The sequence below is a fragment of the Calonectris borealis genome, chromosome 26 (genome assembly GCF_964195595.1).
Source record: "Calonectris borealis chromosome 26, bCalBor7.hap1.2, whole genome shotgun sequence".
Lineage (NCBI taxonomy): Eukaryota > Metazoa > Chordata > Aves > Procellariiformes > Procellariidae > Calonectris > Calonectris borealis.
The window spans coordinates 2,656,829-2,683,289 of NC_134337.1; the positions used below are offsets into that span (position 1 = coordinate 2,656,829).

General features: G+C 67.4%; 4 protein-coding genes across 4 annotated transcripts in view; 3 read left to right on the top strand and 1 right to left on the bottom strand.

Annotated features, from left to right (window-relative positions):
- Positions 1-1,328: 1,328 nt before the first annotated feature.
- On the top strand, positions 1,329-9,552 carry ATXN7L2 (ataxin 7 like 2). The gene is made up of 11 exons (XM_075174232.1): positions 1,329-1,449; positions 3,801-3,875; positions 4,016-4,120; positions 4,302-4,497; positions 4,597-4,883; positions 5,740-5,822; positions 5,944-6,185; positions 6,290-6,470; positions 6,647-6,768; positions 7,535-8,381; positions 9,100-9,552. The coding sequence occupies exons 1-11, from the start codon at positions 1,329-1,331 to the stop codon at positions 9,112-9,114; spliced, it is 2,274 nt and encodes a 757-aa protein (XP_075030333.1). The 3' UTR covers positions 9,115-9,552.
- A 1,767-nt stretch (positions 9,553-11,319) lies between these two features.
- Positions 11,320-12,846, bottom strand: AMIGO1 (adhesion molecule with Ig like domain 1). The gene has a single exon (XM_075173972.1). The coding sequence runs from the start codon at positions 12,844-12,846 to the stop codon at positions 11,320-11,322; it is 1,527 nt and encodes a 508-aa protein (XP_075030073.1).
- Positions 12,847-19,987: 7,141 nt separating this feature from the next.
- Positions 19,988-21,325, top strand: GPR61 (G protein-coupled receptor 61). Its single transcript, XM_075174034.1, has one exon. It carries the CDS (start codon positions 19,988-19,990, stop codon positions 21,323-21,325), a length of 1,338 nt encoding a protein of 445 aa, XP_075030135.1.
- Positions 21,326-22,236: 911 nt separating this feature from the next.
- GNAI3 (G protein subunit alpha i3) overlaps positions 22,237-26,461 on the top strand; it is a 32,090-nt gene continuing 27,865 nt past the window's right edge. Inside the window, exon 1 of the mRNA XM_075174045.1 lies at positions 22,237-22,490. Within this exon, the coding sequence (XP_075030146.1) occupies positions 22,373-22,490 (118 nt within the window). The 5' untranslated portion in view covers positions 22,237-22,372. The remainder of the gene's footprint in view (positions 22,491-26,461) is intronic.

Consider the following 26,461-nt stretch of genomic DNA (forward strand, 5'->3'; position numbering starts at 1 on the left):
CGCTGGCTGTCCAGCCCCATATAGGGATAACCCGCGCCCCCAGCCCTGTATAGGCGTATATGGATCCCCTGGCGCCCAGCCCCATATAGGGTATATGGACCCCCAGCCCCATACAGGGGTATATGGACCCCTGGCCCTGTATAGGGACATATGTCACCCTGGGCCTCCAGCCCCTTATAGGGGTATATGGACCCCCTCGGCCCCCAGCCCCGTATAGGGGTATATGGACCCCCCGGGCCCCCAGCCCTGTATAGGGGTATATGGACCTCCGGCCCTGTATAGGCAGTATATGTCGCCCAGGGTCCCTAGCCGCGTATAGGGGTATATGGACCCCCAGCCCCCAGCCCTGTATAGGGGTATATGGACCCTCAGCGCCGTATAGAGGTATATGGACCCCCGGCCCCATATATAGGTGTATATGGCCCCCCAGTCCCGTATAGGGGTATATGGACCCTCCGGGCCCCCGCCCTGTATAGGGGTATATGGACCCCCAGCCCTGTATAGGGATATATGGACCCCCGGCCCTGTATAGGGGTATATGGCCCCCCTGGACCCCCAGCCCCGCATAGGGGTATATGGCCCCCCAGCCCCGCATAGGGGTATATGGCCCCCAGCCCCGTACAGGGGTATATGGACCCCCGGCCCTGTATAGGGGTATATGGCCCCCCCATGTCCCCAGCCCCGCATAGGGGTATATGGACCCCCAGCCCCGTATGGGGGTATATGGACCCCCAGCCCCGTACGGGGGTATATGGACCCCCGGCCCTGTATAGGGGTATATGGCCCCCCCATGCCCCCAGCCCCGCATAGGGGTATATGGACCCACAGCCCTGTATGGGGGTATATGGCCCCCAGCCCCGTACAGGGGTATATGGCCCCCCAGCCCCGTACAGGGGTATATGGACCCCCGGCCCTGTATAGGGGTATATGGCCCCCCCGGCCCCCCAGCCCCGTATAGGGGTATATGGACCCCCGGCCCTGTATAGGGGTATATGGCCCCCCCGGCCCCCCAGCCCCGCATAGGGGTATATGGACCCCCAGCCCCGCATAGGGGTATATGGCCCCCCAGCCCCGTACAGGGGTATATGGACCCCCGGCCCCGTATGGGGGTATATGGACCCCCGGCCCCGAATATGGGTGTCCCGGGGCGCGGGTGCGGGGCAGCCCCCGGGCGGGGCGGGGCGGGCGGCGGGACTACACCGCCCGTGGTGCCGCGGGGCGGGCGGGGGCGCGCGGCGCATGCGCGGGGGCGCGCGGGGCGGCGGCGGCGGCGGCGGCGGCGGTGGCGGCGGGGGGGGCGCGCTCCCGCGGCGGCGGCGGCGGCGGCGATGGCGGCGCGTGGGCGCGCGGCGGCGATGGCGGCGGAGCGGCGGCTGCCCAGCCTCGACGAGTTCGCGGGGCAGAGCTGGAGCGCCTGGGTGGAGCGGGCCGGGCCGCCGGCCGAGCCGGGTGAGGGGCGGCGGCGGCGGCGGCGGCGGCGGCGGCGGCGGCGGCGGCGGGGGCGGGCGGGGGGGCTGCCGCGAACGGAGCCGCGCCCGCCGCCCCCCGGTCCTAGCGCCGCCGCGCGGTAGGCGGGCAGCGGGCACCCGGCACCGGGAACGGGGCATCCTGCACCGGGAAGCCGGCAGCGGGCACCGGGAACCCTGCACCGGGAACCCTGCACCGGGCAGCAGGCACCTGGCACCGGGACCCGGGCACCCAGCACGGGGAATGGGGCATCCTGCACCGGGAACCCTGCACCGAGAACCGGGAAGGGGGCATCCTACACCGGGAAGGGGGCATCCTGCACCGGGAACCGGGCACCTGGCACCGGAAACCCGGCACTGGGCAGCGGGCACCTGGCACCGGGAATGGGGTATCCTGCACCGGTCAGCGGGCACCCAGCACCGGTCACCGGTCAGCGGGCATCCTGCACCGGGAACCGGGAACCGGACCATGGGTGCTCCTCACTGGGCAGCCAGAGCTGGCACTGGGCACCCCAGTCTGGTCACTGGGAACCCTGTGCCTGTTACTGGGAGCCAGTGACCGGATGCCCCATGCCAGGTGCTGAATATCCCCGGGTGCAGTGGGCACTGGGTAGCCCAGACCAGGAACTGGGTAGCCCAGACTGGGAACCAGGCAGAGGGCACCGGGTGCCCCAGACCAGGCACTGGGAACCAAGTGGTGGGTGCTGGGTGCCTCAGGCGGGGGAACTGGTGCTGGGGTACCCTGCGCTGGGAACTGGGCACTGCGCACTGGGAACCAGTTACCCTGTACTGGGGAACTGGACACTGCCCCAGTGGGCTCTGCACAGCGGGCAGCAGGACCAGGTACCTCGGGGCGGGCACTGCCCCACCGGTGCCCTGAGTCGGGGCTGGACGGGACCGGGCACCGGCGGGCACGGCACAGGCTCCTGGTGCGGCTGGATGGGGCATGGGCACTGCTGGCGTGGCTGTGCACAGCTGGGCGCCCAGTATGGCACAGCTGGACGGGACTGGGCGCCCAGTATGGCACGGCCAGATGGGACTGGGTGCCCAGTATGGCATGGCCAGATGAAACTGGGCACCTGGTATGGCACAGCCTGATGGGGCTGGGGATGGACTGGGCACCCATTATGGCACAGCTGGGCGGGACTGGGTGCCCAGTATGGCATGGCCAGACAGGACTGGGCGCCCAGTATGGCATGGCTGGACTGGACTGCATATCCAGTATGGCCTGGCCGGACAGGACTGGGTGCCCAGTATGGCACAGCCAGATGGGACTGGGCACCTGGTATGGCACAGCCTGATAGGAGTGGCGATGGACTGGGCACCCAGTCCTATCCAGCTGTGCCATACTGGGCACCCAGTACAGCACAGCCGGGCAGGACTGGGTGCCCAGTATGGCACAGCCAGACAGGACTGCATATCCAATATGGCATGGCCAGATGGGACTGGGCACCTGGTATGGCACGGCCTGATAGGACTGGGGATGGACTGGGCACCCAGTATGGCACAGCTGGACAGGACTGGGCACCCAGTATGGCACAGCCAGATGAGACTGGGTGTCCAGTATGGCATGACCAGATGAGACTGGGCACCTGGTATGGCACAGCCTGATGGGACTGGCGATGGACTGGGCGCCCAGTAGGGCACAGCTGGGCGGGACTGGGTGCCCAGTATGGCATGGCTGGGCAGGACTGGGCACCCAGTATGGCATGGCCAGACGGGACTGGGCACCTGGTATGGCACGGCCTGATAGGACTGGGGATGGACTGGGCGCCCAGTATGACACAGCTGGACAGGACTGGGCACCCAGTATGGCACTGCTGGCTGGCACTGGGCAGCCAGTGTGGCACAGCTGGCCAGAACACTGTCACCACTGGCCCGGTGGACACCAGTTTGCCCACAGCAGACCCCAGTGCAGCCGACTGGGGCCGGGACACCCGCCTGGCACGGCCACCGAGGACGCGGGCTTGCGGGCTCCCGGCCGGATGGGGACCGGGGTGTCCCCGGGGGTGTCCCCGGGCAGCGGGGGGCCGACCCCGCTGGCATCCCCACCAGGACGGGGCTGTCCCCAAGGAGCACCCTGGGCGTGCGGCAGGGTCTGGCGCGGGGTGGCAGGACAGGGACCTCGGGGGCGATGGCACCCCGCGGCGCCGAGCCTGAGCCCGGGGTGAAGCCGTCCCTCTGGTCTCGTTTTAACCGGTTTAATGGTACCGGCAGCGCCGGCGACGTTTTAACGGCCGGGAGCGGTGGCGAGGACTCGGGGGCGGGGGTGGGGGGGGGGAACCGGGACCGTCCCCGTGCTGGCCGTTGCTGACGGGGTTTTGTCTCCGGCAGGATCCGGGTCGGAGCTGGAGGAGAGCGGGAAGAGCGGCGGCAAGAAACTGGACGCCATGACCCTGATTAAGGAAGGTAAGCTCCCTTCTTTGGGGAGAAAACCCGACCTTTTGGGACCTTGTTCACCCTCCAGTCCAAATTTTCGGGTTACCATCCTTCCCCCCGGCACCCGGTGGGTGCCATACGGCGCCGCTCACCGAATTCTCGCCCCGCAGACATGAGCATCTTCGGCCACTGCCCGGCGCACGACGAGTTTTACCTGGTGGTTTGCAACCACTGCAGCCAGGTGGTGAAGCCGCAGGCCTTCCAGAAGCACTGCGGTGAGCCGGGGAGGGGGGGGGGGCACGGCTGTCCCCCGCCACAGCATCCCCTCCGCCATCGGGAAGGCAGCCGGGGTTGGCCGTGCCCCCCCCCTAAAGTTGGGGGGCTGATGGCGGTGGGACCCCCCCCCCCCAGGTGCTGGCTAACGCCAGGTTTTTCTCGCCCCCCCCCCCCCGGCAGAACGCCGCCACGGCCCGCTCAGCAAGCTCTACGCCCGCGCCGCCGCCGCCGCCGCCAAGTGCCACGTCGCCGTCAACGGGCAGCCGGCGACCGGCGGGACCCCCGGCGCGGCCAAGGCGCTGAGGGAGAAACCCCCGGGTGCCCGCGGGCGAGTCCAGCCCTTGCCCGAGCGACCGGACAAGGACAACAACCTCTGGTGAGCGCCGGGACGGACGGCTCTGCCCCTTCCCCCGCCGCGGGGCTGCTCTGACCGTGCCCCCCCTGCCCCCCCCCCCCCTCCAAATTCTCTCCCCAGCTTGTTCGTGCCCGTGGTCAACCTGGAGAAGATTCCCAGTATCCCCAAACCGGATGGGCACGGGATCAAGGTGCCCCCCAAAGCCGTACCCACCAACTCCAAGGAACCCCTGGGGAAATCCGCCACCGCCGCGGTGCCAAAAGAGCCCCCGGTGTCGACGGGGGTCGGGGGGGATTCGGCGATGCCCGCCGACGGCCCCGGCTGCAAGCCGGAGAGCGCGCCCGCCCCGGGGGAGAAGGACGCGGGTGCCTCCAAGCCGCCCCCCAGATCCCACAAGAAGCTGGCGCGTGAGTCCCCATTTCCTTGCCGGCGACGGGGTGGGGGCGGCAGGTTGGCGCGGTACCGGATCCCGGGGCGGCATCCCGGTCCCGTTATTTCGGCGGCCGGGTCTGGCAGCGGGGTAGGTACCGAGGGGACGTCTCCCACCTCTCCTCCTGCCTCCGGAGGAACCGGGCCCTGACCGCAGCTCCGTTCACCCGGCAGGTTTAGGGTCCCTGCCCGCGGTGCCGGTTGGCCCGGAGGAACGGCGGCGGTGGCGTGCGGCAAGAGCGTGAGCCAGGGTTGAACCCCCCCCCCCCCACCCCATCACCACCCCCCCGGTTCCGTGCCCCCCCCCCCGCCCCCGCTCCCAGAAATGGGAGTCGGACGGATGCTGCGGTGCTCGGGCGACAGCGAGCGATGCCGTTAGCAGAACCCCAGGCTGGGGGCGAAAGCGGGGGGCTCACCCCGGGGAGGGGGGCGGAAGGGGGGGGGCCCAGGAGATGGCGGCCCCCCCACCCCACAGAGGATGACTCTCGGGGCTGTTGGCCCCCCCAGAGTGGGGATGCTGCAGCCTCTCCCTCCGAGGAGGGGGGGTCTCCATCTCCAGCCCTGGCTGGGGTGACCCCACAGACCCCCCCCCCCCCCACGGCCGGCCGGCGGCGGTCCCGGTAAGGCCGTGCCCCCCCCCCCCAACCCACAGCCACCAAAGCCCCCCCCCCCGCCGCCGCCGCTCTCATCCCACCATCCGCATCGGTAGAAACCTCAAGCGGGGCTGGACATGACGGGGGCAAAGCACTTGCTACCCCCCCAAAAAACAACTGGGGGGGACCCCCCCTCCCCAGGACCCCCCCCCGGCATCCCGCTGCCTTCCTCTGCCCGCAGGCAAGGAGTGCGACCTGAACCGGCAGTGCGGCGTGCTCAACCCCGACACCAAGAAGATCTGCACCCGCTTGCTGACCTGCAAGGTAGGGGGGTGCCGAGGGTTTTTTGGGGGGGGGGACACACACACCATCATGGGTTGTTTTTTTTTTTTTTCGGGGGGGTGTTTTCTCGCCCTCACCCCCTCCCCGCTGTCGCCCGCCACAGATCCACTCGGTTCACCAACGCCGCGAGGTGCAGGGTCGGGCCAAGGACTTTGATGTGCTGGTGGCCGAGCTGAAGGCCAGCTCCCGTAAGGGCGAGTCCCCAAAAGAGAGGAGCCCCCCCGGGAAGGAATCGCTGCCCCCCCCCCAGCAGGACCCCTCCTCGCTGCCGCAGCCCCCCGCCGGCCCCCCCAGCACCTCTCCCTGCCGAGCCAAGCTGCCCCATTCCCACTGCCCGCTCCCCAGGTGAGGACCCCCGGCGTCCGGGTGGTGGCGGCGGGGGGGAACGGGGGACCCCCCCCCCCATATCAGGCACCCCAAAATCTCTCACCGCCCCCTCTCCGGTGCAGGGCCCGGCTTTCCTCCGACAGCGACCCCGAAGACGCGCCGGTTGCCTCCGGGGAGGGGGGCACGGGGGTGTTCCCCCTCCCCCCACCCAAGGGGGGCAACCGGGTGTCGAGCGAGGAGAGCGAGGAAGAGGGGGGCGAGGAGCCCCCCCGCCCCCCCACGCGCCCGCCGCGGCCCCAAGCGGTGAGCGAGGGGACCCCAGGGGGGGGATGGGGACCCCAGGGGGGGGATGGAGACCCCCCCCGCCCCGCAACCCCGCCGTGAGCCCACCCAGCTGCTGGGTGGGATGCTCCGGGTGGGGGTGGGGGGTTGAGGGGGGGGCCATGCTGACCGTGTTGTGTCCCCCCCCCCCCACCCAGTTCTGCACCTTCGGGAGCCGCCTGGTCAGCCCGGGCTGTTACGTCTTCAACCGGCGGCTCGACCGCTTCTGCTCGGCGCTGGGCTCCATGTTGGAGCGGCACCTCAGCTCCCACATGTGGAGGTGAGGGGGGGCGGGCAGAGGGTGCTGGGGGGTGCTGCTGGGTGCCAGGGTGCAAAGTCACCCAGCCCCAAGGTGGGGTTTGTCGTCCCCCCCCCCCCCCGCCCCCGCCATGGTCCCAGTGTGGCATGGAGGGGGTGTACCTGAACTGGGGGGGGGGGGGCAAGGATGGGAGCGGGGATTTGGGGGGGTCCCATCTTACCCCCTCCCCACCTGAATTGGGGGGGACATGGCGGGGATGCAGGGATGGGAGCGGTGATTTGGGGGGGTCCCATCTTACCCCCTCCCCTCCTGAATTGGGGGGACATGGCAGGGATGCAGGGATGGGAGCGGGGATTTGGGGGGGTCCCATCTTACCCCCTCCCCTCCTGAACTGGGGGGGACATGGCAGGGATGCAGGGATGGGAGCGGGGATTTGGGGGGGTCCCATCTTACCCCCTCCCCTCCTGAATTGGGGGGTCATGGTGGGGATGCAGGAATGGGAGCAGGGATTTGGGGGGGTTCCATCTTACCCCCTCCCCTCCTGAATTGGGGGGTCATGGTGGGGATGCAGGGATGGGAGCGGGGATTTGGGGGGGTCCCATCTTACCCCCTCCCCTCCTGAACTGGGGGGGACATGGCGGGGATGCAGGGATGGGAGCGGGGATTTGGGGGGGTCCCATCTTACCCCCTCCCCTCCTGAACTGGGGGGGACATGGCGGGGATGCAGGAATGGGAGCAGGAATTTTGGGGGGGGGTCCCACCTCACCCTTCCCCTCCCCTCCCGCAGGAAGATCCCTCCAGCCGCCGAGCCCCCTCTCCACACCACCCCGGCCCCCCCCAGCCCCGCTGGCCCCCCTTACGGCCCCACCGCCCCCACCCCCTCACCCCCTTCACGGACCTCATCGTCATCGGCGGCCCCCCCCAACACCCGGGAGGGCCGGGTCCCCGCCAACCTCAACTACACGGTGGGGTCCCCCCACGCGGCGGCCGCCTGCAGCCAGCCGGAATGCGGGGGGGGGGGCAGCCAGTCCATCACCTCCCCGCTGCCGGCCAACATCCCCTCGCCCTCCTTCAGCAAGTTGCCTTCCACCAAGGCCAGCAAATCTTCCCGAGCTCGGGAAGCGGCCGGTGGGATGGATACGGATACCCGTAAACGGAAGCCCCCTCTCGCCGCCGGCGGCCCCCCCTATAAACGGACCTGTTCGGGGGACGGGGTTAAAAGCAAAAACCCCGGTTGTCAAATTTCGGTCCCTCCCGGCAAGACGAAATCCACCCCTCCGGGTTGCCCGGCTTCTTCCTCCGTTGCCATCCTCAACGGTACGACGCGGGTGAAACGGCTCGCCCCCCCGGACTGTCGCGGTCCCCCCGGTACCGCCGCCGTGGACCCCCGAGGTTCGCCGCTGCACGGACCGGGGGTGCCGCCGCCGCTCCCCCCTCGTTGTATCTCCGAGGACGAGGTCAAGAAGCGGAAGAACGCGGCTACGTACTGCCGGCCCGTCAAGCCCAAACCTGCGCCCCCCCTGCCCGGCCCCCCGCCACCCCCCGGCCCGGCGCCCCCCGACTCGGGCGGCTCCGTCCGCAGGAAGAAACCGGGGACCCCCCTGGGATTCGAGGAGAAGCGGGGCGCCCTGAAGGTAGGGCTGAGATGGGGGGGGGGGGGATGCTAGGGGGGGTCCCTGCTGAGGTTGGGGGGGTGGGAGCGGGTGTTTGGGGTGCTCCTGGGGGTGCAGAGCGGCGTCATGGGCAGTGAAATGGGGGGACGCCCCCAGGGCCACCAGCACCCAGGGGGTGGGACCCACCTCCTGCCAGGGCTTGGGGCCACTTGGGACACCCTGGTCCTGGGTGGGGACAGTGTGGGGACATCCTGGTCTCAGTTAGGGGGGCACCACGGGGACAACGTGGCCCCAGGTGAGGGACGCCATGGGGACCCTCTGGGTACGCCCTGGCCTCGGGTAGGGGACACTGGGGGACACTGTGGTCTTGGGTCACGGGTGGCGGATGCAGTGGGGACCCTTTGGGGACATCGTGGCTCTGGGTGGAGGGCACCACGGGGACCTTCTGGGACACCCGTGTCCCAGGTGAGGGGACACTGTGGGGACCCTCTGGGTACCCCCTGGCCCCAAGTAGGGGACACTGGGGGGGACACTGGGGGGTCCTGGGACTTCTTGGTTGTGGGTGGTGGATGATGAGGTGGGGACCCTCTGAGGACATGTTTGTCCATGGTGGGGGGTGCTCCCTCTGGGGACACCCAAACCCTGGATGGGGGACGCCGTGGGGACACCCTAACCCTGGGCAGGGGACGCTGTGGGTCTGGGGTCCCCGCAGCTGACCCAGCACTTTCCTCTCCCGCAGTCCAAAGCCCATTAACGGAGGGGCCACCGGGGCCACCCCCCCGCCGGGCACGGGTGTCCCCCCGCATCCCTCCGCCGCGGGTGCGATGAAGCCCCCACCGGAAAATGCCGAAAAGCCGATGAAGGGGGGGAAAAAAAAAAAAAGGAGAAAAAAAAAAAAAAAAAAAAGAAGCCCCAAACCCTCCCAAGGAAACAAAAAGAAGAAGGAAAAAAAAACCCAACCTCCAGAAAATACCTCAAGACTCTCAGTTCTCTTCTCTTGCTGCTAAACCAGCCCCCGGCAGAGGAGGCGGCCGCCGTCGGGGGTGTCCTGGGGGTGTCCTGGCACAGGACCGGCCACTGGGCCACCACCGGGCCACCACGCCGGCTGCGGATATTTATAAGAATTATTATTGCTGTTTTTTGTTTCTTTTTTTAAAAAAAAAAAAAAGAAAGAAAGGAAAAAAAAAAACAACAAACCAACAAAAAAAAAGCCAGGTATTGCAGAGGGTGCGGGGGGAGACCGGGCTGTGTCCTGGGGGGTCCCCGTGGTGTTTTGGGGACCCTGGCGTGTCCCCAGGAGCCCTGCGAGGGCAGAGCTGGGTGACCCCGGTGTCCCCAGGGAGGACAGCAGGGACAGGGGACGTCCCCAGGCTCTCCAGGGGTCCTGGGGGGACAGAGGGACAGGGGTAGCCCTGGTCCCCCCCCCGCGGGGACGGGGGGGGTCCCCAGGAGCCCCGCGGGGACGGGGAGGAGGGGGACGGGGGTGACCCCCCCCCTTCCAGCGGTGCCCTCTGCGGATCGGCAAGCCCCGCCCATCACCCGCCTGGCCACGCCCCCGCAGGTAAGGCCACGCCTCCGTCTGGATGACCCCGCCCCCCAGCCGGTGAGGCCCCGCCCCGGAGGGGGGGTGGATGGGGGGGGGTGCTGGAGGCCTGGGGGCTCCCTGGGGGGATGTAGTGGGGTGGGGGAGGTACTGGGGACCATAGGGGGGTCTTTGGGCGGTTGGGGGGGGATCGTGGGGGTCAGTGGGGTGCTGGGGGGGGTCAGTGGGGTGGGGGTTCAGCACGGGGCTGGTGTGGGGGGGCTGCATGGAAGCCCCCTCCCAGCACAGCCCGAGCGGGATGGGGTCGGCTGGGCCTTGGGATGGGTGAACCGGCGGGGGGGGACGACACCAGGGTGGGCGCCCCACAACCCCCTTGCTCCCCCAGCCCCCCCATACACCTCCCCACCCCGCACCCCAGATGGGGGCCGGGGTGGCAGCAGGGGCCCCAGCTCGGCCTGACCCCTCAGCCGGGGGTGGGGGGGGGGGGGTCCCGCAGGGCTGGCGTGGTGGCGTTGTCCCTGTCCCCGACCCCCCCACGCCCAGCAAGGAGACCCCACCTTGGGGACCGCCCTCAGAGCACCCCAAAACCGGGCGAGGGCTGCGCAGGCACGGCGGGGAAACACGTTTATTTTGGCCAAGGCATCAGCGGGCAGCTGCCAGCGCGGGGGGGGGGGACACGGCCCGGGGAGGGGGGACATGGGGGACACAGGCTGGGCTGCAAGGGCACGAGGGGTGCGGGGGGTACCCCCATTTGGGGGTGCTGGACCCCCCGGGATCCCAATCCCTGCAGGGTGGGGGACTCTGCTTGCAGCTGTGGGTTGCACGGGGGGGGGGGGAGGGGGGCAGGAGGGTCTTGGGGTGTTGCACCCCGGGGGGTGACGTGCTCCTCGTGTGCCCCCCCGCCGAGCGCTGTGGGGGGGTGGCACATGCTCCCCCCGGCGGGACTCTCGCTTCGCAATACACATGCCGGGGAGGGGGGGGCCGGCGCCGCGGGGAGGGGGCGGCTGCCCTGCCAAAGCGGGACCCCCGGTGCCGCAGCGTGTGGGTGCCCCCGGTGCTGCCATCCCCGGGGGGCACCCGCCGAGCCGGCCCGGGTGCCGTCACCCGCAGTCCTGCGGTGCCCGGTGGGCAATGGGGCCGGTGCCCCCCGGCTCCGTGGCCAACGCTGTCCCCACAGGAGCCCCCTTGTCCCTCGCGGTCCCGTGGTGCCGGCATGGCGGTGGTGACCTTGGCGGAGGCCGGTGTGGGTGGACAGCAGCGATGCAGGGGGGCGATGGCGTGTGGGTGTCCCCCCCCACCCCGCAAGGCTGGCGACGCAGCGGTGGGGGTCCAGGCTGCCCCTCCTGGGGACAGGTCCCAGTGGCGGTGGGGACGGGGGTGTCCCTGGGGACCGTTCCCACAATGTCCCCCCCTCCCCTACACCACGATGGGGGTGTCGGAGAAGACGGAGCTGACTGAGTCCGGATCCGACACCTTCCTCTGCGCCTTGGGGCCGTGCCGGGGGGGCGGCTGGGGGGTCCCCCCGACTTTGTACCTTCCGTTCTGCCCCGGGCCGGCGGCAGAGGCCGAGCGGGACCTGCAAGGCTCCCCGGGGACACCGGTGGCGTGGTTGGGGGTGGCGCTGAGGACGGAGGAGTTGATGCTGTCGTCGCGGGGAGCCGGCGGCTTGTCGGCGCCGCGGCAGCAGCAGCAGCGGCAAGGGGTGAGGTACAGGTAGATGAGCACCAGCACCACGCTCAGGATGCAGCCCACCAGCGTGGTGTAGGCGGTGTTGAGGGTGTCGTGGGGACCGTGCAGGGTGAAGTTGTGCACCAACAGCTCCACGTAAAGGGTCTCGTTGAGGAGGGGACCCGCCACCCAGCAGGCGTAGGTGCCGGCGTCCTCGGGGCGCAGCGCTTGCAGCTTCAGGCTGCCGTTCGGCAGGAGAGCGGCGCTGCCGTTACCCCCTTCCTCCAACACCCGTTCGCCTCCCGGCGTCACCCAGTGCCGGCTACGCACCCCCCGCCACCGGCTGTCGCAGCTGAGGGTGACGGTGTCACCCAGGTGGGCTTCCAGCACCGCTTCCCGCGCCTCGCTGCAGTTGAGCGGCTGCCGGCCGGCCAGGGCGAGGATACCGATGGGCGCCGGGGCGGTGGGCAGCAAGCACCGCAACTCCTCCTGGAAATCCATCACGGCGCTCAGCCGGCGGCGACGACCGCGGGCAACCAGCTGGAAAAGCGGGCAGTCGCAGGCCAACGGGTTGCCGTGCAGGTAGAGGCGGTCGCGCAACCAGGCGGGCAGCGCCTGCAGCTCGCCGACGGGCAAGTTGCGGAGTCGGTTGGCCGAGAGGTCGAGCAGGGCCAGCTGGGGCAAGCGGCTGCCGTCGCGCAGCAGCTCCAGCGGGAAGCGGGCGATGCGGTTTTGCCCCAGGTAAAGCTTACGGAGGCGGCTGAGGTTATCGAAGGCGGTGCGATCCACGGCGGAGATCTCGTTGTTGTAGAGGAGGAGAACCTCCAGCTCGGCCAGGTCGCTGAAGAGGTTCTCCTCCAGCGCCCGGAGACGGTTAGAGGAGAGGTCCAGGTGCCGTAGGTGGGGGACGTGGGCGAAGGCTTCGGTGGAGACGAAGGAGAGCCCGTTGTGGCTGAGCAGCAAGGCGTGGAGGTGGGCCAGCCGCCCCGGCGCCCAGTCGGCGCGCAGCCGGCTGACGTTGTTGTGGCTGAGGTCGAGGACGGCGGTGAAGCGCGGCAGCGGGGCCGGCACCGAGCTCAGCATCGCCTGCGAGCAGCTCAGGATGTTGGAGGCGCAGACGCAGCGCGGGGGGCAGCTCCCGCCCGCGGACCCCCAAGGTGACAGCAGCGCCAGTGCCAGCAGCAATGGCATTAGTGGTAGCGGGGCCCCCGGCCCCCCAATGCCCCCCGTGGCCACGTTCTGCCCCATGGCGTCACACGGGTGCCCGTGACCCATGGCACGGGGGTTGGCTTGCACCAGGTGGCTTCGGTCGCCCGGTGTCACGGCATGCACCGGCCTTGCTGCTCACCTGGTGCGGGATGGCTTGGTCACCCGGTGTTGCAGAGTGGGGTGGCTTTGTCACCCAGTGTCACAGCATGTGCTATAGGTTGGCTTCGGTCACCTGGTGTCACAGCATGTGCCAGGCTAGCTGCTTGCCTGGTGTCACAGCACAGAGTGGCTCGGTCACTCGATGTCACGGCATGTGCTATGGGGTGGCTTTGGCCACCCAGTGTCACGGCCAGCTGCTCACCTGGTGTCACGGTCCGGGATGGCTTGGTCAGCCGGTGTGGCAGCGTGGGGTGGCTTTGGTCACCCAGTGTCACAGCGTGGGGTGGCTTTGATCACCCAGTGTCACAGCATGCGCTGGGCTCGCTGCTCACCTGGTGTCACAGCGTGGGGTGGCTTCGGTCACCCGGTGTCACAGCAGGTGCTGTGGGGTGGCTTTGATCACCCGGTGTGACAGCGTGCACCAAGCTCGGTCCTCACCCGGTGTCACAGCACGGGGTGACTCGGTCACCCAGTGTCACAGCGTGCGGTGGCTTCGGTCACCCGGTGTCACAGCGTGGGGTGGCTTCGGCCACCCGCTGTCACGGCATGCAGCCCGCTCGCTCCTCGCCCGCTGTCACGGCACGGGGTGGCTTTGTCACCCGCGGTCACGGCGTGCCCGAGCCGCTGCCCACCCGGGTCGTGGCTCCCGCCCGCCGCAGCCCCGCTCCCCCCGCGCTGCGGAGGCGGCCCCGGCTCCCCCCGTTCCCCCCGGCCCCGGCCCTGCTGCGCACGGAGCCCGCGGGAGGATGCTCGCACCCCCCCCGCTTCCCGCGGCGTTACCGGGGCCTGGTACCGGGGCCGGTGCGGAGGAGGGCGGGCAGGGCAGGCCGAGCGGGGCCCAGCCGGGCCGAAACGAGCCGAACCGGGTCGAAACGAGCCGAACCGAGCCGAGCGGGACCGAACCGAGCCGGGTAGAGCCGAACCGAGCCGAGCGGGACCGAACCGAGCAGAGCGGAGCCGAGTGGGGCCGAACGGGGCCGAACGGAGCCGAGCGGGCCGGGCCGAACCGAGACCAGACGAGACGAGCGGGCCGAGGCGAGCCGAGAGGGGGCGAACCAAGCCGAGCGGAGCCGATGGGGGCCGAGCGGGGCCGAGCGGGCCGGGCCGGGCCGGACCCCCGCCGGCTGCAGCGCGCACCCGCGGCCCCGGGACAGGGTCTGGGGGCGGCCCCGGCGCGGCGCACCCCGCGCACGGCCCATCCCCATTGGCTGCCGCCGCATCGCCAGCGACCAATGGCGGCAGCGCCCGCTTAACCCCTCGTGGGCCGCGCATCGCCCCCCGGGCTGAGCCCCCCCCGAGGAACCCACCCCCGGTCCCGGCATCATCCCCGAGCCCCACGTCATCCCGGTCCTCATCCCCATCCCTGTCCCTATCCCCAACCCCATCATCCCCCTCCCTGTCCCTATCGTCATCCTCATCCCCATCCCTGTCCCTGTCCCTGTCCCCATCCCCATCCCCATCATCGCCATCCCTGTCCCTATCGTCATCCTCATCCTCATCCCCATCCCTGTCCCCATCCTTGTCCTCATCCCCATCCCCATCTCTGCTTCCCCATCCCCGTCCTCATCCTCAGCCCCAGCCCCCTCTCCATCCCCATATCCCTCCCCATCCCATCCCATCTCATCCTCATCCCCATCCCCATCCCTGTCCCCATCCCCATCATCCCCATCCTCATCCCCATCCCTATCCCCATTCCCATCCTATCCCCCTCTCTGTCCCTGTCCCCACCCCATCCTCATCATCATCCCCATCCCATCCCCATCCCCATCCCCACGCCCATGCCCATGCCCATGCCCATCCCATCCCATCCCATCCCATCCCATCCCCAACCCAACCCCATCCCAAATCCATCTGTGCTGCTCCAGCACTTGCCCCATCCTCCTGTGCTGGTACCCACTGGCTGTACTGGCCCACGTCCCGCGGTGCCAGCCCAGACCCCACGGCACTGGCCCAGACCCCACGGCGCTGGCCCACATCCCACAGCACTGGCCCAGACCCCCTGGCACTGGCCCGACCCCCTGTTCCAGCCCCAATTCCCCACCCATCCCAGCACCACCCACCACCCCTAGGATGGAGGGAACACATCCTTGCCCTGGGGTCCCTGCCGAGGGGCACCCCTGGGTGCTACCGCCCCCGGCCAGGCAGGGGTGCCCCGCGCCCCCCCTCTGACGCGCGCGGCCGTGTCTCTGCCTCCGGGCGTATTTTTAGATGCAAAACATTTGTGCTGGTTTTTTGGGTCCAAAATTAGAGGAAAAGGAGCCGGAACAAACCACGCTGGGATGATGCAGCTTTTTATGGGGGGGGGGGGGGGGGCAGTAATTAAGGGGGAGCCCCTGCAACACAGAGCAGGGTGTCCCCAGGGTGCCCCTCACCCTGTGCCCCCCCGGCCGGGTGCCACCCCATGCTGTCCCCCCCCTTGCTGCTGGGCCGGTGACAGGGAATTTTGTCCTTTGATCGTCCTCGATTTCTCTGCTTTAATCCGGGTGTTAATCCCTGCCCAGCACCCGCTACCCAGCACCCAGACCCCCCCCCACAGCGGGGGTGCCCCAGCTGGGAGCACCCGCACCCCAACCTCCCCGGCCCACCAGCGGGCTCTGGGTGTCCCTGTCCTTGTGCCACCGTGGTGGGGACCCGGTGGGGACCCAGGCATCCTGGGGGGAGCTGGCACAGCACCGTGCCCCCGGCAGCGTGCCAGGTAGGATTGGTGCCGGCTGCCCGGCGTGCGTGTTACACGGGTGCCCACGTGTGCCAGCATGCACACACGGACAGGCAGGCACGCACATGCCTGAGTGCACACACACACACACTGGGGACACACGCGCACACGCGTGCACCGGGTGCAAGCCCGCCAGGTTCACACGCGTGTGCGCGCACACGGATGCACCCTGTACATGTGCGCGTGTGTGTGGCCCCTGCAGCCACACGCGCACACGCTGGCGACACACGCGTGTGCACACACATGTGCAAACACGCGTACCCTGCGTGCCCGGCCAGGGTTCTCCAGCTGTGGAGGAGCCCATCAGCTGTGCCGGGGTGCTGGGGTGCTGGGGTACGGGTATTCCAGGGTGCCAGGGTGCCTGGATGCTGGGGTGCCAGGGTGCTGGGATACTGGTGTGCAGGGGTACGGGTGTGCCAGGGTGCCTGGGTGCTGGGATACCAGGGTGCTGGGATACTGGGGTGCAGGGGTACGGGTGTGCCAGGGTGCCCAGCTGCTGGGGTACCAGGATGCTGGGATACTGGGGTGCAGGGGTATGGGTGTGTCAGGGTGCCCGGCTGCTGGGGTGCCAGGGTGCTGGGATACTGGGGTGCAGGGGTACGGGTGTGTCAGGGTGCCCGGCTGCTGGGGTACCAGGGTGCTGGGATACTGGGGTGCAGGGGTACGGGTGTGTCAGGGTGCCCGGCTGCTGGGGTGCCAGGGTGCTGGGATACTGGGGTGCAGGGGTACGGGTGTGTCAGGGTGCCCGGCTGCTGGGGTACCAGGGTGCTGGGATACTGGGGTGCAGGGATACAGGTGTGCCAGTGTGCTCGGCTGCTGGGGTGCTAGGGTACGGGTACCCCAGGGTGCCAGGGTGCCCGGATGCTGGGGTGCTGGGGTGCTGGGATGTTGGGGTGCAGGGGTACGGGTATCCCAGGGTGCTGGGGTGCTCAGTACCAGGGTGCCAGGATGGTAAGGTGTCACAGTGCCATGGTGCCACAGTGCCAGGCTGCTGGGCTGCCAGGGTCATAGGGTGCTGGTATGCCAGGGTGCTGAGGTACTGGGGTGCCAGGGTGCTGGGGTGCCGTGGTGCCTTGGTGCTGGGGTGCCAAGATAATGGGTCCTGGGGTGCCAGGGTGCTGGGGTACTCAGATGTTACGTTGCTGGGGTGCCAGCGTGCTGGGATAATGGGGTGCTTGGGGACTGGAGTGCCGGGGTGCCAGGGTGCTGGGGTACCGGGATGATGGGGTGCCAGCAGTCTCAGGGTGGTGGGGTGCTTAGATACTGGGGTACCAGGATGATGGGGTGCCAGGATGATGGGGTGCCAGCAGTCCCAGGGTGGTGGGGTGCTTAGGTACTGGGATGCCAGGGTGATGGGGTGCCAGGAGCACCAGGGTGTTGGGGTGCCAGGAATGGGGGGGTTCTCCCCCCGGCTGCAGGGTGGCCCGGGGGGGACGGGAGGAATTTGCAGGCGGCTGCGAGGCTGCGCTGCGGCGGCTCAGCCACCCGGGCCCTGAATTATTGATGCTCCGGTGGCAGGAAACAGCAAAGCCATAAATCTGCCCGCGCCGGCGCTGGCACCGGCGTGACGGGGCAGGAGCAGCCCTGGCTCCCTGCCTCAGTTTCCCCAGGGAGGAGAAAAACCCTCAGGGGCCCATTCTTAGGATGCACCCCACGTACCGGGGGCGAGGGGGTGCGGAGACCCCCCCCCCGCTCCCCTTTCTGGACCCCCGGAGTGGGGGAGCGATGCTCCTCGCAGCTGGGTCCTTCCTGGCTTGTGGGGTGTGGGTGGCCAGCTCTGCACCTCCTCATTATGAGAGACCCCCAAAATATTGGGGTGCTGGGAGGGGGTCAGTGTGGTTGAACACCCTCCTGCACCGGCATGAGGGAGGGAGGAGGCAGGGGCCGGTGGGGTGTAAGCTTGGGGTGGGGTGGGCACCCAGGGAAGGGTGGGCACCCAGGGTGGGGTGGGCACCCAGGGTACGGTGTCACCCAAAGCAGGGTGCCCTCCCAGATTTTGGCGCACACACGAGTTACCAGGACAAGGGTGGGGGGCCCAGGGCTTGCCCCCACCCTGGGGAGCAGGATCGATCCCCGTGCTCAGCTCCCGGCTGCTGCACGAGGCAGGGGATGGACCCAGGGCAGGCGGGGGGGGGGACGGGACGCGAGGCAGGATGGGTGCCCCCGCGGGTCCCTGGGACTCCTGCTCACCGGGAGACCGCGTGCTGGCATGACCGGTGCCCGCGGTGACCGGGGAGCCACCGGCAGCCGTCTCCAGGCCCCGGTACGACGGGGCCGGTTCATCCGAGGTCCCGTGTTTCTAATCTGGTTTGGATGGATTTATTTTTGGGTCCTCGTAACCTAGCAATGGGCACGTGACGCGCGGGGCCTGCGGCAGGGACACGCGTCGCCCGCCTCGCCCGCCGGCCGCTTGCCACCCTCCGTGTACCGGCCCCGGGGATGGGGCCCGTTCGGCCACGCATCCCCACCCTCCGGGCACCCATGGGATGGGGTCCAGGGCACTGCCAGGAGGAAGTTCGTGGCCTGTGCAGGCTTTTGGGGGGGGGGGTGCTGGTCGTTGGAAGTGATGGGGATCCCCCCTTGTAAGCTAAGGGCCGTGCCCTGGGGAAACTGAGGCACGGAGTGTGGCGAGAGGGGCACTGCCCCGATCCCAGTTGCCCATTGCTGAACTGGGAGCAAGGGAAGGGGCGCTGGGCTGGTGGTGGGCAGAGCCGGGGGCCTCTGCGGCCCCTCTGAGCGGCCCCCCCAGCCCTGTGCATCCCCCTGCGCCCGTCCCCATCCCCACTCTGTGCCCCCCACTGCGGATCTGCCTCCTGTCCCCTCCTTCCCACCGTCCCCCCACCCCAGGGTGCCTCCCGCGCTGTCACCCCCCCTCTCCCCGACCTCCCCCATTTCTCCCCACCCCATGGCCCCCGAGGGCCCGCTCCCTCCCAGCTCCCCCCAGTGCCCCCCACCATCCCCTCCCCAGCCCCTTTCAGGGGTGACTATGGGGAAACTGAGGCCCGAAGCAACACGCGGGGTGGGAACCGGGGCGGGGGGTGACCCACCCTCCACCCCTCACCCCGCGGGGGTGAAGCCGGGCTCCAGCCGGCCGCCACCCCCCTACCCCCGGGGCCCTGCAGCTCCAGCGGGGCCGGGGGGGGCCGTGCCCGGGGTACCGCTGGCGGGAGGCGCTTAGGACCCAGCAGCCGGGCGGGTGCGGAGCATCCCTCGCCGCAGCGGCTCCGTTCCCGGCCCGGCCCCGAGCATCCCCGCCCGGCCCGGGCCCCCCCCCCTGCCCGGCCCGGGCCCCCCCCCCGCCCTCGGCCCGGCCCGCGGCCCCATGCAGCCCCCCAGGGTAGGTGCCGCGGCCGAGCCCCCCCAGCGGGGCGATGACCGGGGGTGGGGAGGGGTGGGGAGGATGCGGCGGGGGGGGAGGAACCGGGGGTCCCCCCCCTCGGTGGTGGGAGGGGGGACCCCGGCCGGCGGCATGGCCCCGGGGCGCCGGGGATGGGGGGGCGACGGGCAGGGGAGGGGGCACCCGCTGCCCGCACCCCCTTCCATCAGCAACTCCCCCCCCCAGGGCTCCCCGGGGTACAGGGGCTGGGGATCCCCTCCCCTCCTGGGAAGCACCCATGGGTGGGGGGCTCCGGGGTGGTCCCCAGCCCCCCACCTGCACCCCGGGCTCCGCTTTGCAGCCGGTGGCGCCCATTGGGGTGGGTGGGGGTGCAGCACCCATCCCAGGGCTGGGCTTGGGGTGGGGGGTCACACAGGGCCCTCGAAGCACAAGGGGTGAACCCAGGCATCTGGGGCGTTGGTGACCCCCCACCCATCCCCGCGGCCGGGCGCGGTCCCCAGGCTCTGGGCGAAGGATCCCACTGGGGTGTTTTGGGTTGAAACATTGGAGTTTGGGGGCTTTAGCCCCAGAATTGTTCATTTTCAGAGGGAATGAGGCTTTCGGTCGAGAAGGGGATTTGGCAGGGGGGGTGTTGTGGAGGGGGACTCTGGGGCGATGGGGGCTGCGGCTGGGGGGTCACAGCTGAGCTGAGACCCCCCTTGGGCTCCCACGGGTCCCCCGGGGTCGTCCCCCCCTCCGCTGACGGCTCTACCTTCCCCGCAGGTGCCCGGCGCTGCCCGGCGGCGAGGAGCGGGGAGATGAGCGGGGCCGGGGGGCACCCTTGGGTGCTCTGAGTGCCACCGCCGTGACAGCACCCATCCCCGGACCATGGCCCCGGGACCGGCGGCGGGTGTAAGGCGGGCGAGGATGTGAGCCCCCGGCGATGCCCGGCCGCCCCGTGCTGGCCGCCCCGAGGATGGGCGATGGGCCGGTGAGCGCCGGCGCGGCGGCACAGGATGGAGCCCTCCCTGCCCGCCCCGTGGGCCTGGAACGGCTCTAGGGCGGCGCGGGGGCTCCAGCCCTCCCCGGGCCCCATGCCCCCCAACGGCACGGCCGACGGCAAACCTAAAGACGTGGCCTCTAAATCGGTGGGGCTCTTCTTCATGCTGCTCATCGACCTGACGGCCATCGTGGGCAACGCCGCCGTCATGACCGTCATCGTGAAAACGCCGGCGTTGCGCAAGTTCGTCTTCGTCTTCCACCTCTGCCTGGTGGACTTCTTGGCCGCTCTCACCCTGATGCCGCTGGAGATGCTCTCCGGTTCGGCCGTTTTCGACAGCCCGGTTTTCGGTGAGGCCATGTGCCGCGTTTACCTGTTCCTCAGCGTTTGCTTCATCAGCATGTGCATCCTCTCCATCTCCACCATCAACGTGGAGCGTTACTACTACGTGGTGCACCCCATGCGCTACGAGGTGAGGATGACGGTGGGGCTGGTGGCCTGCGTCCTCGTCGGCGTTTGGCTCAAAGCCGTGGCCACCTCCCTCGTCCCCGTGCTGGGCTGGTTGTCCCCCGACCGCCCGCCGGTGCCCGCCGGCCGCGGTTGCTCCTTGCAATGGAGTCGCGGTCCCTACTGCAAGTTCTTCGTGGTCTTCTTCGCCGCCTTCTACTTCCTCCTGCCCCTCCTCATCATCGTGGTGGTCTACTGCAGCATGTTCAAGGTGGCGCGGGTGGCCGCCATGCACCACGGCCCTCTCCCCACCTGGATGGAGACGCCGCGGCGTCGCTCCGAGTCTCTCAGCAGCCGTTCCACCATGGTCACCACCTCGGGAGCCCCTCGTACCACCCCGCAGAGGACGTTCGGGGGGGGCAAGGCGGCCGCCATCCTGCTGGCCGTGGGAGGCCAATTCCTCTTCTGCTGGTTGCCCTATTTCTCCTTCCATCTCTACACCGCCCTGAGCGCCCAGCCCTTGGTGGGGCCGGCGGCCGAGACCGTGGTCACTTGGCTCGGTTACTTCTGCTTTACCTCCAACCCTTTCTTCTACGGGTGCCTCAACCGGCAGATCCGGGGCGAGCTGGGACGGCTCCTCACTTGTTTCTTCAAGCAGCCGCCCGAGGAGGACCTGCGGCTGCCCAGCCGGGAGGGCTCCATCGAGGAGAACTTCCTCCAGTTCCTCCAGGGCACTGGTTGTCCCACCGAGCCCCGGCCCCGCACCCCCAGCCCCAAGCGGGACCAACCCCCGGTTGATTTTCGCATCCCGGGGCAGATCGATGAGGACACGGTCGAGGGGCCGGAGAGACGCGGTGGGGACGGGGTCTACGTCCCGGTGGTGACCTCTCCCAAACCGGAGCTGTAGCGTTGGGAGGGGGGGGTTGGGGGTAAACACGGCTGCAAGGGGAGAGCTGGTCTGAGTGTCTTGCTGGGGAGGGTGGGGGGGTCCACCGGGGCTCGGGGGTCCCGTGGGGCTCGCCGGGAAGGGCCACCGGGTTTGGGGACAGCAGGTCGGGGTTGGTGGGCACAAGCCTGGGGAAACTGTCAGGTGCCGGAGCCCAGCGCGGGAGCTGGGGGCCTCGGGTTTTGGGGTCACGCCTGTCCTGGTGTGGAGGGTCTCCTCGGGCGGGGGGGGGGGTCCCCCAGGTGCCCCTCACCCCTGTGTGGCCCCGTACAGCCAGGAGGGTGGGAGCATGGTGGCCCCAGTCCTCCGGGTCCCCTGCAGAGGGGGTGCCCGAGTCCCCTCCTCACCCACGGGGAACCTGGCCCCCTGCCTGCTGCCCGTCCCCCCCCTGCTCCAGGCCACAGCTCCCCAGGGCCACCCCTCGCTTCCCCAGCGCCCCGGGGCCCCCGCGCCCACCCCGCAGCCGTGGGGCCAAGGCCTGTCCCGCAGGGGGGGGGCGCGTGGGGCCGGAGCCCCCCTCGCCGTGGGGTGAGCGTGGGGTGGATGGGGGGGGGCTGGGGCCGGTGTGGGGCCGGGCCTGGGTGGGGAAGGGCCGGTTGCGGGGCCGGGCCTGGCCGGGCGGGGGCACCCGTGGGCCCCCCGACGCACCTCCCCCCCCCGGAGGACTACAGCTCCCATCATGCCCCGCTGCAGCGAGGCGGAAGTAAGGCGCTCCTCCCAACTCCCATCGCCCCCCGCTGCACCGAGGCGGAAGCAGGGCGATCACCGCTTCACTCCCGTCACGCCTCGCTCTACCGAGGCGGAAGCCCCGCCTTCAACTCCCAGCATGCCGCGCGAGGACTGCACTTCCCGTCGTACCCCGCGGCGGGGTGACCGGATATCCGGCGCCGCCTCAGGGAGCCGCCCGGGCCGAGGGAGGCGAGAGGCGCAGCCCCGCACCGGCCCCGTTCCCATCCCGCTCCGGTTCCCGGCGGCTGGGCCGCCCGCCGGCCTCCCCCCGCCGCCGCCATGGGTTGTACGCTGAGCGCCGAGGACAAGGCGGCGGTGGAGCGGAGTAAAATGATTGACCGCAACCTGCGGGAGGACGGCGAGAAGGCGGCCAAGGAGGTGAAGCTGCTGCTGCTCGGTGAGGAGGGGCCGGGGGGGGCTCGGGGCGGTAAAGTGCCTCAGGGGAGGCTGTTGGGGGTGAGAGGGGCTCTGGGGAGGGTCTCCGGGGGGGGGGGGGGAGGGTCTCCCGGCCTCGGGAGGGGGCTCGGGGCGGGAGGGGGGGGAAGGCGGCAGAGGTTGGGGTCTGTAGTGCCGCGGGGTCTGTGCACCGAGGAGGGGGCTTGAGGGGCTGCAGGGAGATTCAGTGAGGGGGGGGTTGTGGGTCTCCCGGGCTCAGGAAGGGGCCAGAGGGGCTCGGGGAGGAGGTGGGAGAGGGCTGGCAGGGGTCTGAGAGGGCCGAGGGAGCTTTGCGGAGAGGCGCCGGGAGGGCTGAGGGCTTTTTGAGGTCTCTGGGGCTTGGAGAGGGTGAAGGAGCCCCTGAGAAGGGGGCTTGGGGCTTTCCAGGGCTCAGGAGGGCTGTAGGGGGGTCTTTGAGGAGAGGAGGGGAATGAGGGGGGTCCACGAGGCTAAAAGATCTTTAGAGGGCAAGGGAGAGGGATGGTGAGGGGGGCTGGGGAGGTGAGAGGAGGATGAAGGGCTGGGACGGGATCCCGAGAGGAGACCTGGGGGAGCTGTGGGGAGGGACTGGGAGGCCCAGGGTGGGTCTGGGACAAGGCCACTCAGAGTGGCAGCTCTGCCTTTGCATCGCTGGGGAGGGCTTGGCTCTTCACAAGGTCCCCAACCCCAGGTGCGGTCCTGTCCCCTCACCCCACCTTGGGTCCCCGATCCCCTCCCCGGGGCGAGGGAGGAGGAGGAGGAAGAGATGGGGGGCGAGGGGGGTGTGCTGCTGTCCTGGGGTGGGGCTTTTTCCTAGCCAGCCGCTGCCTGATGAAATAACTCTTCTGTTTCTAGCCTGAATGTTGCCAGTGCTCCCTCCCTGGGGGACAGTCCCTCCCGGTGGCTTCGGGCTGGGGCTCTGAGAGCAGAAGGTGCTCATTGGGCTGGCGTAGGCGTCCTTTCATCTTCGGGTTTGTGGGACAGAGAAGGAAGGGAGCACTCGTGCTCTTGGTTGGATACAGAGAGCGTATCGTGGGGGCTTGGCTGTTAAGCTTTTTTCTCAGGATGGGGTAGTGGAATTAAATCCTTTTATCAGGTGAAAATGGCCTGGGCACCCGTGTTTCTCGGACTAAAAGTTCGCGTGTGAGCTGCCTTGGCAGGGGTAGGGTAATGACGCCGGGTTCTCCGTGCCTCACGCTGCCACAGATCCCCTGATAGGATCTGACTTTGCGCGGAAGATGATTTCGGTTCGGTGTACTCTGCCGTAGCGGAGCTGGTTCTGCAGAGCTTGCAGGAGTACGAAACCAGCGTCGTCGTCGCTGCCCTGCTGCAGTCTCTGTGTGCACAGGCAGCTGAGAAAGGAAGTGTCACTTCTCCGTGTTTTTATTTTTGCCAGCTAAAATGCATTCGTGGGTTTTGAGAAGAGCTGAATGGAATAGTTCTCTTTAGAAGAACTACAGGTTCTCCTCAGCAGAGAACTTTTGCTGTATTTGGTCCACGTTTTGGTAGCCACGTTTAGAAGTTCTTGTGGGGGATAAGAGCAGACAAAAGCTGCCCGCCTCTAAAGTCTGCCGGACTCGGACTGACTCCGTTTCTTTGTGGCGTCGTGCGAGCTCAGGACCAGGCGGCGCGGTGCGGGGTGGTAGGTGGCCCATCTGGTCACGTAGGTCTTCCTCTTCTGACGTCTGGGTGGTGGTTTTTTTTGGTTACACTGACGTTTTCCGTCTCAGGGAGACAGATTGAGTTTGCGAGGACCAGAACGATGGTGTTGAGTGTCTTCTGTTAGAACAGGACACGTTAACGAACAATTCTGCTTTCCAAGTGATTGTTGTCCTAAGAATGCCTTTTTTTTCCCCCATTTAGCCTGTTTTTACTCGCACCCTTGCAAGAGGTGCTCTGAGGCTTGTGATCTTGTGCTTGTGTAGAAAATGTCTTGGCTGTGTGTCAAGACAATCCTTTATTCTCCAGGGGTTTGTTTTGGTGTTAGTAAGCAACACTTGCAAATTCTTTGGATGGAATAATTCTCCCTTCGTATTTTTGTATGTCAGATTTTTTTTTCTTTGTGTTATTGTATTCTTTGTGGCAATATTGAAAAGACACTGAGGGCTTCGGGGCCAAGACCTCGTCAGCAAATGACAGAGTGGAGGGAGTACCCGAAAGGTTGTACAATAATCGGTTTCAAAGCACTAGAGACCAGGTGAGGCTTTTAAAAGTACAAGCAGTTGCTGCCTTTTGGACTTCTGTTGACTTTGGATGGCAGCAAAATACCCGATTTTTGTGCTTCTGAGCATGTCTTCAGGTAAGGGCTCGTGCACGTCGTTACTCCGGAGGAGCTCTTCTGGATTAATTGGACACAGCCCGACACCAGAGTGGTGATCTGTATCTACCCTCATTTAAAAAAAATACCTATCTCGGATCAGGTTTGCACCTGCCTGTAACCTGCAATCTCTCTCAAATGTCACAGTTTTCTAGTTTTAAAAATTAGCATAACGATTCCTGGTGATCGAAGGGAACGCCGAAATGTGCTCTCCCCACATGCAGCCCTGTTAATGAGCAGGTAAAGCAGAACAGTTAATTGCCAGAAGAAAAATATCTGCAGTGGGAACAAACATCCTTTCAGTAAGGCATCAAGAAGCTGACGGAAAAGTTCATGAGGTTTTTTCCATTGTTTGAGCAAGCATTTGTTTTTTTTTCTTCATAACATAGTATTAAAATGTCTAGGATACGTAGCGTCTCGTGTCATTAACTGGGTGTAAGAGATCACGCAGTGGTTTATGTAACTGGAGCGAGCCTCTTGCAGTACTGCTGATGCAGTGAAGTTTAGAAGAAATTTATTTCTTTAACTCTAAAGTTTGGAGCCCATACGTTCCTCCCCAGCTCTGTTAAAATAACTGCCCTAGTTTGGGCTTTGCAGAATTATGTAGGTTAAGAAAAGGCTCGTGCTTGTACGAAGGGTGGTTGTTCTTTCCCAGCTCTGCTGTGAACCCAGCCTGGGTGTTAGGAGAGCTTGGTGACTTCGCGACGGACCCAAAATCAGGAGGTTTTTGATGCGTTTGACTTCCTCCCCTCTCCATAAGCATCATCTTTTCTTGGGCAGAGGAAGAGGATTTCAGCTGTGCGCTGCCAGGAGCTTTGGTGTGATGATTACAGCACCTTGCCTCCAGGAGGTGGGCTTGTTGTTGGGGTAAAGGTAATCCTGGAGCTGTTTGTGCAGCAGCTTCTCCGCGGGGATTTCAAGTCACTTCATAATGTTTTCCTTTCACAACTCTGCATGTTGAGCAACTCCTAAGCTTTTGGGGTTTTTTTTTTTTTTTGTATAAAACAAAATAAACCTGAGCATTGAATAGCGACTGACCCAAGGTCATGCCAACCCCTACCCACGCGATGTAATTGTTTTGTGTGCGAATGCCGTCAGCGGCTCCTCTTGAACCGGCGCTGAATGACTGCACGCACCAGTTCGCAGCAGCAGGTAAACGCTTTCTGCCACAAAAGCCAGCGCTCCTGGGAGGCTGGGAACAGCCTGGGAGTCCTCGCTCAAATCCCCATGCTAAACGCTGCCTCTCTTCTCTTCGTTTGCCTCCAGGAAAATGCTGCTCTGCAGGCACAGACATGAGATTTTGCTGACGTAGAAACCTGTGGGGTTTTTCCAGTTGGGATGAGCACCCAAAATGGAGGAGGGTGCCAGGAACCCTTCCTGGTTAGTTCAGGTGCTAGCCTGTATCCTCAGCTCCGCTCTCCAGCGCCTTTCAGAAGGTCTGGCACGTCGTGCCGGGCTGTGTCTCGGGGGGGCTTTTGTGTGACATTGAGTGACGAAGCTCGGTGCTGGATGCACGATGTTGTCGCGGTGCCAAATCCAGGCAGTTTCACTTCTCTGCCCGGACTGGCCCGTGGCTTTTCTGTGGCTCTGGCGGTGCGGGTGTAGCCAGCGTTGAACTGTTTGTGCCTAAAACTCAC